The 17731-nt window shown below is 44.7% G+C and overlaps 1 protein-coding gene across 2 annotated transcripts; it reads right to left on the bottom strand.

The window, feature by feature from the left end:
- Window positions 1–343: 343 nt before the first annotated feature.
- Window positions 344–17162, bottom strand: LMO4 (LIM domain only 4). Of its 2 annotated transcripts, none has more exons than XM_068540244.1 (5): window positions 16749–17162; window positions 13780–14018; window positions 6343–6439; window positions 5790–5945; window positions 344–1125 (listed from the first exon to the last, which is right to left on the bottom strand). In XM_068540244.1, exons 2-5 carry the CDS (start codon window positions 14013–14015, stop codon window positions 1117–1119), a joined length of 498 nt encoding a protein of 165 aa, XP_068396345.1. In that variant the 5' UTR covers window positions 14016–14018; window positions 16749–17162; the 3' UTR covers window positions 344–1116. The 2 variants fall into 2 exon arrangements, with proteins under 2 accessions (XP_068396345.1, XP_068396346.1); XM_068540245.1 differs by lacking the exon at window positions 16749–17162 and adding an exon at window positions 14218–14350.
- Between the last annotated feature and the right edge of the window lie 569 nt (window positions 17163–17731).

The following is a 17731-nucleotide window of genomic DNA, read 5'->3' as shown; positions in this document are numbered from 1 at the left end:
AGAATAAACGAAATAGCTGAAGAATCAAACGTATATATATAAACACAAAAGATTCACTGTGATACAGCAGAAGTGTAATGACATGCTGTTAACAGAATATTCTGAATTTATAGAAAGGACTCCGTTAGAAACATGGCTTCATACTCCTGCCAAAAATGGCAAGAGTTAAGTAATCTGAAGAATACCTTATTGGCTCAGAGCTAAATAAATATACGCACTGCTTCCCTCGACCCCCGAAGATTTAAAGTGAACTTGGTACGGAACAAAAAAATATAAAATTTTCCAAAACACAGAAAAGAAAAAGCAGTTTTTAAACCCAAACTCCATCGAATATTTTTCTTTTAAGTTTTTATTATTTAAATACACCATACTAGAGCAAATGTCTCTGAAAATATCACAAATAAAAGATTTTTTTCTTCATTCAGCAAATTAGAAGTAGGGGGGAATTTCTACACAGTAGCTTCTATGAGCCTGATTTTTTTTCCAATTTTTTTTTTCTTTTTTTCATTCTTTTTTTTTTTTTCTTTGCCATGGGAGTAGCAACATTAGGACGAAAACACTTACATGCATACATACATTGTATTTTACAGAGATACAATAAAAGTGTTTGTGATAGAATATCACAAAAGCCACATCTCTTTCCTTTATCTCATGTTCAGTTTTGATTGAAACACATTTCCTTACAACACTTAAATATACAAAGAGCAAATAGAATGTTGTTAAGGTAAAAACACAGGGTACAAACTCTGGCCAGTGCCCTGCTAATTGTTAATGAGGGTAGAAAGCAGATTTGAATGCTTCTTTTAATTAGCTTCATTAGTCATGTCCCTCCTCCCAAGCTCCCTCCCCCCCAAAGATGTCCTCCGGTGGATCTTTTTTCATTTTCTCTACAGTCTCCCATTAGCCCAGGTTCATGGAGTCCTTAATGTTCATATTCAGTCATTTTAATACACCAATAAATGCAAGAAGGGCAATCAAGACTAAAGAAGGTGCAATGGCATGGAGCTGGCACTGGTGCTAGCTACAAAGGTGACTTGTCTACTGAAGACACATGGGATCCACCTGTGATGAACAAGATCTGAGATGAAGGCACGCATTCTGCATTACTCTGACCTTTTAGCAGACCTGCAAGAAACAAAAACGGGCATCTTAGCTAAAATGCTAAACTTGAGAGATATTAAACTCAAACATGGCTGCTTTTGTCTTCCCTACATTCACTTATCTTCTATTAGATTACTTTCCAACTGTGACTTGTTAGAGGCTTTCTACGCTACTTAACTCTGGCAGTGGAGAACTAAAGCATAACATTTTCTGCACTTTTACTAGCGGACAAAATGAGACGACAAATGGACTTTCAGAAAGTTTCTGGTGTAAAGTTCTACAATGAATTGCTGAACTCTGTTAAAAGCAAGTTTCTTTCTGCAAAGAATGAATTGTAACATCTTGCCTCGTACTAGGATCTTAAAGGCACATCAGAGCCAAGTCCCTCCTCCCCAGGAAGTTTTGTGTTAATATTCTCAACTGTGTAAACTTTGGCAAGTTACTTAACTGTCTGTGTCTTGGTTTCCTCATCCTAAAAGCGGGGATAATAAGGGTGTTATAAGGATTACATAATATATAGGGAGCGCATTCAACAGCGCCTGGCACTTAATAAAAGCTATACAAATACTGGCGGTTAACATGATTATTCTAATATCCCCATATGATGTCTATGCACCCATGTCCTTCTCTGCTTATAGGTATGTGTGTGTATACATGTGTGTATACACACACACACAAAAATATTGAGCTACTTCTTTTCCCTTAGTATTTCCTACCTACTATGCCACTTAATATTACATAAATATTGTAAATATATGAATCAAACATATGTATTGTGTTAATGACTTGTGCTCAATTAAAGAATGTAGTTCAATGGAAGTCTAACTTACATGTCTAAGTTAGAAATGATAATCCACACAGTTGTCCAATACAATCTGTTTGCAATTACCAAAATGAAATAATATATATTAGGTTTTTATGGTTTTTAAATGACATTGTGAGCTTCCCAGGAAGTTCTCCTTTCACCCTTTCCCTAACTTACTAAAAGCCTGAAGTCTATTAGGAGCTGCAACCCCCTACTTCCAAGCTAATTAAAGTGGTAGAGGCTTAATCCCCAGAGTGGAGGCTCAGTGTGAGAAAGGTAATTTGTCTGTCCAGAACAAAGATGCGGCAGCAGCCAGCGAGCATATTTAATAAATGAGCAACAAATGTCCTCTACGATGGACACACACACACAACGTCAATTATGTAACTACGGGGGGAACTGCGAAGTGGTATGTAAACTAGAACCCTCGCTAAATTTTCTTCTGACCAAAGAGATGTGATGTCTTATTTTACTGAAAAGCACAGATTATTCTAGATGAAACCATCACTCCTGAGTGGAAGAAAGAACTCCAGAGCAGGCAAAAAATTTACCAAAAATAAACCCAAAACACCCCACAATTCTTGATTCTATTTACATAACTCTCTCTCTACAAGGCAGTATTCTCCTGAGGGGAGCCAAGTCTCCTTCAGACAATATAGGCTATAACATTTTGTAGATCCTAGAACAAGAGTGGTCTGAGACTTCAGTCAAAGAGACTGTATGATTTAAGAGCTTAAGATTATTTTTTCTCAGAACATACAAAAGCCAATGGTGCAGAACAACTAAACTATACATCCCAGACACTGGGAACAAATTTCAGGAGGATAAAAGTTGAAAGGGGCCAGATAACGGGGGCCTATACTTTCCATACAATTAGCTGCCTTTGAAGAAGGGATATACAAATAATCAACTCATTACTTTTCAGTCAGAGGATGTTTGGGTCTATTTATTATGCATCACGCACTAAAAACGTAATTGGTTCTGTGAACAGAAGGAAAATGGCCAAAATTAATGTCCAATTTTCCCTACCAAAAATATGGAGAATGAGAGAGAAGAAAATAATAAAATGGAGCTATTTGTCATTTCTCCCCATCTCATCTCCTCCAGAAAAGAAACGCCACAGGGTTTGGGGAAAATCATTTTAAAGCATTCTCCAGGTCCAAAAAGCAGTTTGATTCCACCAGGAAGTATGTTTTCATTACCTCTCCCCCCTTGCCCTCTCATTAATATCTCTCTGGACCACATTCAGCTTACCCAAAACCTTTATTTACAAAAACTACCTTGTGAATTGACTGTGCTCTTGGTGAGCTGACCACCAAGGGCAAAAATGTAAGACATTTAGGCCAACGGGGATATGTTCTTAATTAACATCACCCCCAAAACACAGCTTCTCACCAATGTCTGACAAGAACACATCCTTAAGTTACATTTCCTTATGCCTTTTAAGAGCTATTAATTTTTGAAGGCCACCTGTCTCCTTTTAAAAGGCTTCCAACTTTAAAATACACACTGGTAAGGCTCTTATTCATTGCCTCATATATTTTGTGTTCCAAAATGAACACCCTACCTCTCCCACCCTGCAAAAGGTATGGACTTACATGAAAGGCACAATACTTGCAATCTCGTAAACATGTAAACCAGATTTTCCTCAAATTTTCCTCCCTAACACCTCCCAATTTACGTCATCTTATACTCAGTAAGATGGTACTGTGAGACGGTGCTCGTACTTATTACGTGTCTGTGTACTTAGTCCCTGGCTAACACTGCTATGGCCTGTATTTCAGTCTGGCTACACAGTCTGGCTACATTTTCCATCTTGTTTCTACATCCTTCAATTCTCACCATGCAAGTTGGTGAGCTCTATCATTTTTTTATGCCTTGCTAAGTCAGGGAAAGAAATGGTATAAAACCAGCAACAAACTTAAGATATAGTTTGTAGAGAAACTAAGTATTTACCTTGGAGGGGGTGGATTTTATTCTTGTACTTTTTTTTTGGCTACCAAGTATAACTACAAATGGCTTTGCCTCTACAATGAAATGGGTATCTCAAAATATTTGTTACCCATTCATTGGCCTCAACTCGGCCCTACAGATTCACTTAATTACAACTGAAACCATGAAGATCTGTAAGTATTTATATGTATTGGCACTCCTTAAAGAAGCTTGACCTGGCTCATCAATGGTGACTGATTAATCTGCAATAAACAATTAGATTTCCGTTCTTAAAATAGTACTCTATGTAGTTCCCATATTAGTAAATAAGGAAAACTACATATTTTGATGCAATTAACCTTTACCTAAGAAAGCAATGGAAAATACATTTAAAATCATTCCATAAACTTGAGTAAGGGAAAATGATAAAAATAAGCATTAAAATATGGCAGTAGGATTTAAAAGTTTTCAAATATTAGTCATTTTCCCTGTACACAGCATTAAGAAAATGCATTACGGAAGACAAAGAAGCCTAATATGTTTTCCTGAGATTTTTGACGCTTGCTAAATTCCTATTTGCAGATAAATGTTTTTTGTGATCCCTACAACAGACATTAATGAAGTTCCTATTGTAAATCCATAAAGAATTACCAAGTGAAGTGTGCACTTTTTGTTTCAATGCAATAACTCAGTGCTGTGTGATTGCTTGGGTTAATGATGAAAAAGTCAAACACACTATCAGAGCTGATGGAAAAATCTATCACCAATCTGAAATTAAAATTCATCTGTGGTCAATAAGATTTAATATCCATGCAAGTGGTGCTGTAAAGAGTAAATGAATCAATGTCATCAATACATAATCAGTATGAAATATGATGTGAATAAAATTATGCGCACGAGTCATACATTTCACTCTTTTCTGGGCCAGTGTGGAATGAACAGTCTCTTAACTGAAGGCTGACAGTAATTGTTACAAATTAGGCACAGCAGTTATCAAAATGCACTCACTTGCATAGCTATAGGACTTACTAAGGAGATTAAAATAGATCTGAAACTATCCAGTACTGCAGGTGCTGGACAACTGTTGATCACCAATTTTCCCTCTGAAGTGCCCTCTAATACGTGATTCGTACATTTGTATAATTTCCTCGTTTCTAACTCTGGTCCAAAAACCTTCCAGTTGTGGGTCAAGAATCAAGACATTTAATCTTTAATGATCAGCAAGAGCTAGAACTTTTAAAACAGTTGTAGCTTACTCAAATATTATGTATGGGACTCCCAATCAACAAAAACGCTCTCCTTTGGAATTCTAGAATGTTTTGTAAAACTGCTCTTCTAAGATTCAAAGCACCGTAAATTGGGTTAGGAAGGCAGGTGTCCAGATTGCTATTACTAATGCAGAAATCATTCTTTCATGACAAAGACATTTATTCCCTCTTCCCACCAAAAATGTTCTAATTTTCCCCCCACAATAACCTAGTCACATCGTATTTCTGAATTTCAAAATTGTCAAGTGGGATAAACAACTGGTCGTAGGCAAGTTTTACATTCTGCCTGACGCTGCATGTGATAATGTGTTCAACACTGGTAAAGCTACAGCTATAACTAAGTCAGGATTTTTTTCACCACAGAAGATTCACGATTTAACCAATCAACTCTTCTATTTCTGAACGGTGTATGTATGAGTAGTCTACATTTCTTTAAAAGGGCACGCAAAAACACAACCACCGGAAGAGTGGTCGTGGTGGCAGCACCTCGGGCCCGATTCTGCCCTTCTCTGAGCCTCCCTGACACCTAGCGCGTCCCAGCGCGTCCTCTCCCTGCCCCTCCATCAGGGCCCTGCCTTCCTGGGAAGCGCCACAAAAAAAAAAAGAAACAAAAAACAAACACAACCACCTAGGAAAACTCCCTCACTAGATGAAGAGGTTGAACCTTCCAACTAGGTATTCACCTTCTGGTCTGGCAGTAGTGGATTGCTCTGAAGTGAATTCAAATGGCCATTGATGAGAGCTGTAGGTCTATCATGTTCACAAAATAAACTGCCATTGATGTAGTGAAACCGATCTCCTGGGACCAGGCGATTCCGGCAGGTAGAGCATGTAAAACACTGAAAGGAAAAAGCAAATCCACTGAAAACAAGTACAAATTAAGTCTTTTTTGGTCACAAGTTTATAAACTGTTTTTAAGCAGGTATCTGTCAAGTACAGAGAGCCACTTATGGCTCAGTGTTTTCTTTCCTTCAACATGATTCTGGAAAAGAGTAAGCCAAAATGCAAGAAACTGGATCAAGCTAAAGGGGAAAAGCGACAAACAGGTGTGTGCTTCTGTGGCATGGGGGGAGTGGCGTGGGTGGATGTGTAATCATCACTGCCACGTAACAATTTCAGTGGATTCCTTCCATGTTTGCGGCTTGAGAAAACAGGGTTCCTACTAAGGAGACATGCTTTGTCTCCATGTAGGAAAGTTATGGTTCTTTTAAAAAACAGAGGAGGAGCAGCTGCTACCTTCAGATGATACACATTGCCTTGGGCCCTCATGACGAGTTCGCTCGCAGGAATAGACTGTCCACAAGCGCTGCAAGCACCGCTATTCCCAAATAACCTGAAACAAAGATGACGGGGACACCAATGAATAATCCCAAACCAAGGAAAAAGAAAGAAATCCCCCTGCCTCCGGCCCTCCCTTTGGAATGCATTTGACAGAGACTGAATTCTTAGGCTCCGGCCTCAAATTTTATGAGTGATTTACATCGTCTGGGAAAAATCCTTTTGGGGGTCACAGCTAACTTCTGCCTACCGCAGAGGAAGAGGGTGCCCTGGATTTAATCAAAATATTGACTTACACCTCTAGCAAATACGGAACAATTCTGTTCTACACACATTTTATCAGATTACTGAGTTCATCATAAAAAAAAAGAGATACAATTCATGCCTGGAGTTTAAATGTATTGTGTCCTTGAAATTATATGAAGAACTCTTTTGTACTTTAATCATATCTTGAGATATGAGTCATCAAAAGGGTTAAGAGGATTTGATTGTATATCTAAGAAGACATCATGCTCAGTGTATTGAAACTCCCGTAAACCTCCATCAGTGCAGACTTTCCATTAGAAACTCTCTGCTATCCAGGTTGATATATAATGTGTATGGGTTAACCTTTTCAATCATGGTGTCAACACTTAAGATTTGCCTCTGCTCATCTCTTTCATCCTAACCTTCTCTCTCTCTTGATAATGAAATGCTTGCTCCAACTTCCCTCTATCTGCTCCTGAGTCCACAATTTAGATTACTTCATCTCTGCTAGCAACAAACTGAATGAAATTTCGATTTGAGCAGAAAGTAATTTACCGGGATCTGGACCCATTTGTCATCATATCTCTCTGGGTGTTTGCTGTATCACTGCAGTTTTCCTATGCAATCAAATGAGACCACAACATCTGCCATGGGGGGAGGAGGGGGAGAAGGAGAAGTCTGCAGAGGAGGGGAAAGCTCAAGGAAGTGCGGTGTACTGAAGAAAAAGATATACATAATTCCTTACATCCTTCCACAGGCGCGACAAAATATTTTAACGAACACCGAACTTTGGCTTTTATGAAATCTGTAGACTCAAGCTAGGAAGCTTTATTTGCTTTTGGGCTTCCCTCTTTAATATCCACAAATATTTATTAAACAGACCAAAATGATTTCACATTGAAAGGTGATATCGGAACGAATAAGCAGGGTCAGAGAGGCACTTCTCAACAATGAAAAACAAAGTAATAGGACTTACAAACTAACATATCGGTGTCATAATAAATATTAATACTTGCATTTCTTCCTTGTCCAAAGAAAGTCATAAAATGCAGTTTGTGTCAAACCAGGAGACAGGCTCCTATGGAACACCCCGTAATCTGAATGATTGTGGCATGCCTCTATATAAAAATAATTGCTTTGAGTTTTCAGAATCTGGTCTTGCAGAAGAGGCTTGTCATGTTCAAACTACTAATTTGCTGTCGCCACTTTATTGAAAATAGCCTGTAAGTTGTTATTAAATGTATCGACTGAACGACAGGGAGAGTGGTAAAACTGCCCCTTAAGATGGCTTTTAATAGGAAGCCCAAGAAACAAATTTTGCTGCAGCATCGATTTGAAGAGTTCAATCAAAACTCCATTTCAAAACTAATTAGTCTGAGATCCACGACACATTGACACGTTCTTACAGAATCAGAACAGTTACAGAGAGAAAGCTGAAATAATACACTGTCAGGACCTCTAGCCGCAGGACCGCACCGCGTGGGAGCTCAGGGGCCGCTGGCCTGCCATTTCCTAACGCTGGACCGCTTCAGGAGCATTGATGAGACCTCCCGGAGTCTCACCCACAGCATCCTGCAAGTGTCGGTTGTCACTGCTGCCACAAGAGGGTTCTCAGAAGGGTGGGGTGGCCAGAGAACTAGCACTGCCAGGGGGAGTTTCCGGTCAACAGCAGGGCTATTTCAATCCCCAAAAGGGGTACCGACTCAAACACTTCGGGTAAGAATAAAATTAAAAACCTGTCGATGTAGCCAAAAACATGCTGAGGATAAAAGGGGGGCGGTGTAGACAACGGGGGTAGGGAACAGAATCCTACCTGAGCCAAGGACCAAATATCCTCTTACAGCAACCCAGAAGTATTTTAATGGCCAGGAGTCTCTAATTATGGCTGCCACTACCAACAGGTACACAGTGACACTCCATCTCAAAAATACCCTTTCACAGTACCGATCTGATTACCCAACCTAAGTGTGCATTTATTTGACAATTCACCCGGAGTAAAGTCAGTTGTATGTCTTCAACGTCTAAGTGTATTTTAATAATCAGGGCAGTCGTATGTAATCCAAAAGCTTTTCATACATCTCATTTTCTCCAGCACCACTTGCATAACCTTTCTGGGAACAATCAGCCACAAAATCACGGGATTCCTAAAGTGTCAGAAATTACAGTTACAAAGTTTGAAAATGACCAAGATCTACCCAGGACTGATGTGCTATTGAACAACATTATTAATGGAGTTTAATATCTTTCCGTGCCTACAGCTTTAAGGCTGCCTCAGAGCAGAAAACTTACATGTCTATACACATTTTAATCCCTTTTACCAGACAGGAAGGCTACCATTAGAATTCCACCCTTTTTCTTAAAAGTTGTGTGTGTGTGTGTGTGTGTGTGTTTTAACAACGTTTCTGTGCGCTGGAGAGTTAATTATCTAACCAGGGGGACTGTCCAGGACAGTGTTTGATTTAAAAGGCTTGAGGCTTTAGGTGCTCAATTAAGTAGCTATTGGTCTCAGACTGGACTATAATGGGCTCTTTTCTCTTTAACTCAAGCAACGGGGAGATATACCCCAGGTCAGGCTAATTAAAGCCAGGGGAGTCTTTAATTGTGATGACAGAATCGGTTTCAGTTTCCTTTCTTTGGGTCCTCAGTCCGAGAAGGTCGTTAATATTTAAGCATTTGGTCAATGCAATCAATCACAAACATCAAGAGGTTACTTACATGGGGAAAAGGGAAAAGGGAAGAAATCCCACCAAACCTCTACACTTTAAAGGTGCTCTGCTCCTATGAAAAGTACCATGCAGTGCTACTACTGTTTGCCAGCTCCAACTCTCCTTGCTGACAGAAAGAGATGGAAAGCAAGTTGTATTTTTAGTTCAGTAATAATACTTAGCATCTTTCCCTAACTTCAGCGACCAATAGGTGAGCCTACTTGCAACTGATTACTTCAAGCAAAATACACACGATACGGCTGTTTTCTAAACCGCTTTCAGGCAAGGAGAGGTAGGTTTCTAAGAGTGTGGCTGAAAGGTATACATTTGTACCTACAAGTAAATATCAGCAACCTATCTGAGGAGAAAAATGCACATCCACAGCTACCGATCCAAAAGCAATTGGTTTTCCAGCAGGTTCCCATATTTAATCTAAATTCTGCACCAGCTATATTAAATGTAACAAAGAAAATGCAACCCAGAAATTATGCCTGGAGCCAAGTCCATTAAAGGTACTTCGGAATAACTAGAGACCAAGCACCTTAAAAGCACCAGAAGCTATTGATACTTAAGAGGGGGGCTGTGAATAATCGCAACCGCTGCGTTAGAGAGGGGAGGGAGAAAAAAAAAAAAAATCAGCCAAATTACGCTTGGTTAATTCAGAGTAACAGATCTGCCCCCAAGTGAATTGGAGGCCTTGAATTAATTCTGTTATGACAAATCAAGATAAACGTCCCCCCTAAATTGCATGCGATTTAATTAATTTTTGAGATCCTGGGGTTTTTTTTTTTTCCTAGCTAATAGTTCACATGCTCCTGTGCTGTCATTGTGCTTGAGTGGGCAGACTTCAAAGTGATATTAAATAACCAACTATTAGATTTACCTAGCACGTCCTATTGGAAAAGTGCCATTTAATTACCTAGCCTGTTCAATTAAAGGGACAGCATTCTCTGAATATAGCAGCTTGCTGTTGATTACCAGGGAAATGAACTCGCTGTCTGGCGGCGCCTCCATTCCTAACGCTACCCCCTCCCCAAACACACCCTCCACCACCAACCACCACCAATCCCCCCGCCCCGGGCCCCACCCCCAGCTGCGCGGCGCTCACTGCGGCTGCGGGCGCCACGTGAACCTCCCGAGCGGAGCCCGGGGAGAGAAAGCGCTACCCGCTAGTCCGGCTCCCGCCCTGCGCTCGCCCCCTCGCGGGCCCGAGGCTACCGGCCGGCTGGGCGCCTGAACTGCGGCCTCAGGCGCCGCCGGCCCCCAGCCCGGCCCCCGCCCGGCCGAGCGAGCGAGCCAGCGAGCGAGACCCGGCACGCCGAGAACCACCACCCGAGCTTCCGGCGCGTAGCCTCGCCTCCCCGGACCTGGAGCCCCACCCGTCGATCTCCGAACTTCCTCCTCTCGCTGCACTTTCCGCGCCAGTCTTCGGGCCCGAGGTGGGGGTGGAGGAAGGAGGACTCAAAGAAAGAGAATCGGAGTTTCTGAAGCTACTTGGTGGCGCTGGGATCGAGCTGGGGGGTCGGGAACTGGGGGGGAAGGGGGAGGATGCGCTTCCAAGGTTCAACGACTTTTGTAATTTTGCAAGGTGGCGGGGCCAGGCCGGCGTTGGCCCCTTTAAGACCCACCCTCCCCTTCCTCTCCCCTCCCCCCCTTGTCTATCCCTCCTTCTCTTAGAGGCCAATTTTGTTAATTAAATGTTTTGTTTGCGACGCAGCTCTCATTCATTGCGGACACGTCATTCGGAGCAGATCTAAGCCAGAGACCAGATCTCATTAGATAAAGCCCATCAGAACTAAGAAAATGGAGGAGCCACTAATTAAAGCTTTTAATTGTGCGGATTCGCTGCAGCAAGGCAGCCGCTTTATCTGAAATCTTGGAGGGAGGAGAGGCAGAAGCTCAGCTCTGCCCAATCGACACTCGGTCGCGCAGGGGGAAGGGGCTGGGGAAAAGCAGCACCACCCACCCCTCCCCCCCGCAACCCCCTCCTCCCCGGGCCCCTCCCAGCTCTCCCAAAGCTTTTTAGCCAGATCTTGCTTGTTTTCAAAAAGCCACAACCTCAAAGTCAGACAGTTTAAAAGCCCCTTAATAAATCGCTCTGTGGTCCCAGCTGGGGCCGAAGAGCCAAAGGGTCCCCTTCACCTGGCGGCCGGCGAGCGGATTAGTCCCGCTCCTCAGCGGCCGTCCCTGCAGAATTGAAAGCTCCTCCAACAAGTGGACTGAGGGGAGACTGGGAAGGGAGTGGCTGAGAGGAAAAGGAACGCGCAGCCTCCCCACCTTCCCACCCTTTCGGCATCTTGGTGGGCAAAAGGAAGGAACACTGAAGGAAGACTTAGGAGATCCCTTAAACTTGGTGGGTGAGAGGGGGGTGTCTGCTGCTGAGCCCTAAGCAGTGTGAGGAAAGGATCAATTTGGTACTGAGCTAGAACTCCGCTCTCCCGAACAAATCTAAGGTCCTCAGGGTAGCCTCCAGTTCAACAGCAAGCCTGGTTCCAGTTTTCAAAGTCAGGAAAAAAGAAAGGGGGAATATGGACCCAATTAATTAAGTCTTGGGGCTGGGCACACATCCTCCATTGCTCCATTAAGCCAAGAGAAAAACACCAAATGGGCATTTATATTTGTTCCCAAGAATAAGGAAAGGAATGGAAGTGATTCCCAGGAAGCCACTTGCCTAAACTTGTCCTGAGGGAATGCAAGTGGACCCATCTTCTTTTTAATTAGTGGTAATCAGAAGCGAAGGTTTTCTGAAGGCACTTGGAAAAGAGATGAATCTGTACCATTCACTGCTTCTGAACAGCACTGTCAATTTTTCCCCTTTAAACCACCCTCCTTCTTACCAGTTTTGCTCTCTATTTAATTACAGTACTGTCAAAGCTCATGGCATTGCTTGGAAGGAGGACCAGAAAGCATTATACCCATGCTGCTGATGATTTTCCAACGTTTACTTCTAAAAGAACACTTCGTGAAATTAACGCTGCCATCTTAATTTAAAAATAAAAGCCCTCTCCCTTCCTGTATTTCTTTTACTTGGCTGATTGAGGAGGCCAGCAAAGAGGACATAGGTTGCATTACTGGAATAGCCAAATATCATCTTATTCCATCATTTACACTAATGATATCGCTGGGGTCCCATACTCAGCTCCAAACTGCACTGGGGTCTTCTGCAGTTTTAGATGCAGAGTGAAGGAATCACAATGGAGCTAAACTTTGAACAAAATACCTCATCTATTGATTCACCCGCATTGAAGAAAGGGCAAAAATTTTCTAATCTCTATAAAGAAAACGGTTTAGGGCAGAAATTTAAATAGAACGCATTTCTTAAAAGTGAGCGGTTGTCTAGTATCAACCGTGTGCGTGTGGTTTTTTTTTTTTTTTTAATTACTGGATGTTGAAACAGAACACCTCCTAGAAGCATTCATGTGCATCAGTCTATCAAACCATTTACTCAAATTAAATGTGTAATCCTTCAAATGCCTCCTTTCAAATTAATGAGTTTAAGTAGCTTGAGTTCACCTGAAAAGATCCTATAGGCACCTGACCTCCTGAATTCTTTCCATTAATTGCACTGAAACTTGTTGGAAAAAGGCTGCTTACATGGGCAGATGAATGTTCCTATACATTGCTTTAAAATGCAAGATTAGTATAACTCTATAGCCTCTTTCCCTAAATCTCTTTTGGGGATCAAGGGTAGTGATACAAATGACAACAAAAAACCCCAAATCTGAACATTCCTCAATTGAAAGAACTGCAAATTCTACATCACAAACCACACACTAACACTTGAGTATTGCGAGCCTTCAAGTAACAGTATATAAAGAGAAACATTACCATTAAGTTTTTTTTTTTTCTTGTTCAGGTTTCTTTGCTATAAGAAGAATGATAAGTCTTTAAACCGATGGGCAATCAGCATTTTTCACAAGGAGCACAAAGAATGAGTCAGTTTTCCACTCAAAAAAGTTTAAAGGTGCTTACGTAAATGTCATAATCAGCCATCACCATCGGCAAATCATTTCTCACTACCCACACTTACATTTTTAAATCAGTCTTTTGTCCCCGAGTTCCTATGTTGGTCCCTACCTTGCTTTAAGAAAGCAGCTTAACTCCCACTTGAAATGTTTATTTTTAGTGGAGGGTCCAAGTGCGGCTGACCACTTGAAATCCTGGTCCCGAGGATCCTGGTCCCAACCTTTGCACACCTAGCAGCCCAGTCCCACCAGATGCGCAGTTTTTACTTCGTGTGGCCTTTGCCATTAATTTGCCACTAAATATTGGAAGATTAACACATGCTTCTTTAACCCCTTAAATTTCAGCCAACCGGGTTTTTGAGGTGAAGGCTACCCTGTATTCTCAGAGATGCCCTGCTCCTTTCTTTAAAACCCTTGGTAACCTTTGGCCTTGCCATTGCTCTGCCCGCCCATGTCGGGGAAAAGCAGCCAAGTCTTACCTAATGTAGTCATTTCTGCAAAGGATCATGCCGCTCTTGGTGTAACAGGACGTGCCGATGTCGCCCAGCTGCGCCTGGCAGCAGGAACACTTGAGGCACCGGCTGTGCCAGTAGCTGTCCATGGCATAGAGCAGAAAGCGGTCCGCAATCTTGCCTCCGCAGCCTGCGCACCGCTTCCAGGAGAGGGAGCCGGCCGTCACCGGGGGCGGCTGTGAGCTGCTGCCCGGATTCACCATGGTCTGCAGAGGGCGGGAAGGGGACAGGGAGAGAGAGACAAAACAGGAGCGATGCAAAAGTTAGTACTCGCCGCTCGAGAGAGCGAATCCGTCCCCCGCCACCCCCCAGAGCTGCTGGAAGGAAGCAGCAGGGCAAGGGCGGGAAGGAGGATGAGGGGGAGAGGGAAGGAGGGAGGCTTGCCGGCAGCAGCCGCCTGTTTACTTTTCTCAAGCTTTGTTCTGGGGCCACGAGCTCCTCTCAACTTTCCAGCGCTCGCCGCCGCTGACAATTTCAGCTCGGGTACTGTCAAAACTCAAGAGAGCGAGGCTCCGCGGCGCGCTCCTCCCCTCGCGGCGCCTCCTCCCGGCCCCCGCCTCCGCCCACTGCCCCCTCCTCCGCCGCCCGCCTCCAGCAAATGAGGGTCAAACCCACCCACCGCCTCGCCGGCCCCTCACGGGGCCCCGCCGAGCCCCGAGCGCTAGCCGAGGGGAGTGAGAGGCGGCCCCCGCCGGAGCCACGTTCCCTCCCGAGCTCTGCCCGGCGAAGTGCAGCTGCAGTTCACAAGTTGGAAATAGTTCGGCTTTCTGAAAGGGAAGGAGGGAAGAACCGGCGGAGGGGAGATGGAGAGAGTGGTGGTGGGAGGGGAGGCGAGGGGACTTCGGGGGGGGGGGGTGCGGTGTGTAAAGTTGCGAAACTGGTTTTTCTTATTTTAAACAGCACCTTTCACATGCCATTGTGGTGACCGCCATCTCCCATTATTGTTCCAAATCTCATTTCATTTTGAAGATCAATGAGTGTTTTCTCTGCGTTTGCAGGACACAGGCAAGAATAATAGATCATTGAACTTTAGGATGCCTGTTAACTTCCTATACAAACACTCTCCACTTTGGTCTCACTAATCTGCCCTTGATCAGCAATTTAAATGGTAGAGCTTTGTTCCTCCAAAAGGGTGGGGGGTACATTACTGATAATATGTGAGAAGGCACTGTTAAAGGATGCACAAGTTATATCTGAGCCAGACCTACTGTCACCAAAAACTGCTTTTAAAAATTCCCCACTCTTTCTAATGAATGTCACGAGAGAAACAACTGAGGTCTAATATAGGAATCAATTTATAAAGCTTAGCCTAAACCGATTAATTTGTTGCCTCCAATCCTGAGTCCAATAAAGTCCTAGTGTTCCTCCAGTCACTTATTCTATAAAAAGATCAAGTTATTTACTGCCAATTAAGCAGCCTGTTTTGTCTTTGTCCTCTGTAAGCCGAGAGTGTGGGCTCCCCCCGAGGCTCCCGGCTATCTGCTCAAGACATTCAGCTGATGCCTCAGAGGGGAGAGGACGAACTTTGCCTGTCCCCGGCCCAACTTGGCTGCTGCAAAAAAACGAGGGGAAGGGAACGAAACAAGGACTTGTGTTCCTTAAATAGGCCGATTTTAAACACATTTCCTCCGAAAGAGTCCCGGAACATGTGTCCAGTGACCGCACAATAAACCAGAATAAGAACTGCACCAATTAAGCTGTAACAAAACCCTGAGACTTTGGAAACAGGACCACTCTAAAACCCATTAGCATTGCATTTATCCGAATGCATCATACCTTTATGTAAATTGATTTATCTGATGCATTTACTCGAGGAATTGCTTTTTGTTACAATTTCAGCCCTAACCCAAATGAATCTGCATTTCCTGCCCTAGGTCTTTAAACTGCCCACCCCCGCCCAACGTTTTAATCGCTCTGAATTCCTTTTTAAAAGAGGAGAGGGAGGGAGGAGATTCCAAGCTCTTCCCCGCCCCCATCTTTGGTGAGAGGTAAATATATATGTATTTTTTTTTTTAAAGGAAACATTACACTGAGAAAAGCATCCAGTAACCCCATTAGCTAAAGCTCTTAAGGACAAGCAATACCTTAATGCTGATTAAATCTAAAAGAGATGAATCAAGACGACTGACCAGAAACTGACTCCCCTGATAACTAAGGACGGGCCCTCATCAAGTTTCATTTAGAGTTGGAAAAAAAAGAAAGCTTTTAAGTTAAATAGGCTTATACTCTAGTAATTACATAGCCAAGCAATTTAGGTCCTGAGGTAGTCTGTGAAATAGAAAGCAGAACTGGCAGCTAGAGGCAAAATCTGCCCCCCTTTAACAACGTCTCTGGTGTTTTTTAATGGAGACCAAGGGAGGGACAAACGTAGCGCTGGCAATTTGTAGTACAAAAATGGATGCTTAATTCATGTCTTGATTTTAATTAGGTGATTCACCGGATTTCTCCTGGATTGGAACAAAAGACTTATAAGCCAAGAGGAATTTTTTAAAAGAACCAGCAATACCGAATCCTGCTCACTTAGATCCTTTCTGCCACTGTTTCAAAAATAGTGGTGGGGTGCGGGGGGTAGGGTCGTGACTATTTTCCCCACACTACTTCTCAGACTTCAACCCTTACAGCACCTCCTGCCTCTGCCTTCGGAACTGAAAATATCCCCACACGCCTCCAAGGTCCCCACCAGCCCCGTCTCCAAGAAGAACCTTTTTGTAAGCAGGAACCGCTACAAAGCTGGCGGCCCGGGGCTGCCCTCCGTGCTAGCTCGCAGGCCGGCCTCGGTAGTTTCAGACTCGCGCATTATCTAAGCCGACGTATTGTTTACTTGCAATTTGGGACGGTCAAGGGAAGCAAGCCAAAGAAAACAGCCCCGGCCCAAATCGCCCCCCTCCTCCTTCTCCACCCCCTCCCTGCCCGCGGCTCCCCAGCCGTCCCCTTACCTGCTTTTCCCCTATATTGCAATATTGCGAGAGGCGGCGGCGGCGAAATTCGAGCGAAGCCGCTCGGCTTCCAAGGAAGGGGCGCCTTGGCTGGCGGAGCTGGAGGGAGGGGGGGATGTTCTCGCAGAAGCAGGAAAGGGGAGGAGGGGGCTAAGGGCTGCTTTTCTTTTCTTTTTTTTTTTTTTAACGCGCTGCTCTGAGGCTGGGTTGGGGGGCCCCGCGTAAGTGGCAGGCGCCGGGAAGCAGAAGCGTCAGTCTCGGTCCTCGTCGTTCTTCTCCGCCTCCGGCTCCGCGCGAGCAGCTGCAGGAGCCCTCGGCCCGCGCGGCGCGGCGCAGCGGCAGCAACTGCTGCAATCGCTGCTGCAAGTTTGGCAATGTGGCTTCACTTTGTATATTCCCCCGCCCGGAGGCCCCCGCCCCGCCCGCGCTCCTCCCGCTCCTCCTCCTCCTCCTGCCTCCCTCCCGTGCGCCCGCCCGCTCGCTCGGGGCTGCTGGCGGCGACGGCCGCTCGGCCGAGCTTCCTGCACCTCCAGCCGGGGAGCGGCCGCAGACACAACAGCCCCGGGAGCGGCGGCGGCCGGCGCGGAGGCCGGGGGGCGGGCGCGCCCGGGAGGCGGGGAGCTGCGGCCGGCGGGGCCCCGCGCGCCTGACCCTCGCCCCTGCCGGGGCTGCTGCTGCCCGGCTTGGCGGCGGTGGCGGCGGCGCTGGCCTCTAACCGGCTCACTCGCTCCCTCCGCGACTCTTACACATGTGTTACTGACAGAGCAAAATCCCAACTACTCCCAGGCTCTGCCGCCGACGTCAGCGACCCTCAGCCACTGGGCGGCCGGATTGTTCAGGCGGAATAATAAAACCTGCCAATCCGGGCAAGGACAAAGGGATGACTGAAACGAGACTCCGGGGGCGGGGGAGAGAGTGAGGCGGCTGAGCCGGCCGAGGCTGAAGCGGGGAAGGGCCGGAATCAGGTGGGGAGAAGTCCCGGA

The sequence above is a fragment of the Eschrichtius robustus genome, chromosome 3 (genome assembly GCF_028021215.1).
Source record: "Eschrichtius robustus isolate mEscRob2 chromosome 3, mEscRob2.pri, whole genome shotgun sequence".
Classification (NCBI taxonomy): Eukaryota; Metazoa; Chordata; class Mammalia; order Artiodactyla; family Eschrichtiidae; genus Eschrichtius; species Eschrichtius robustus.
Note: the sequence above shows the minus strand (reverse complement) of the source record. Positions and strands in the feature narration are given on the sequence as shown.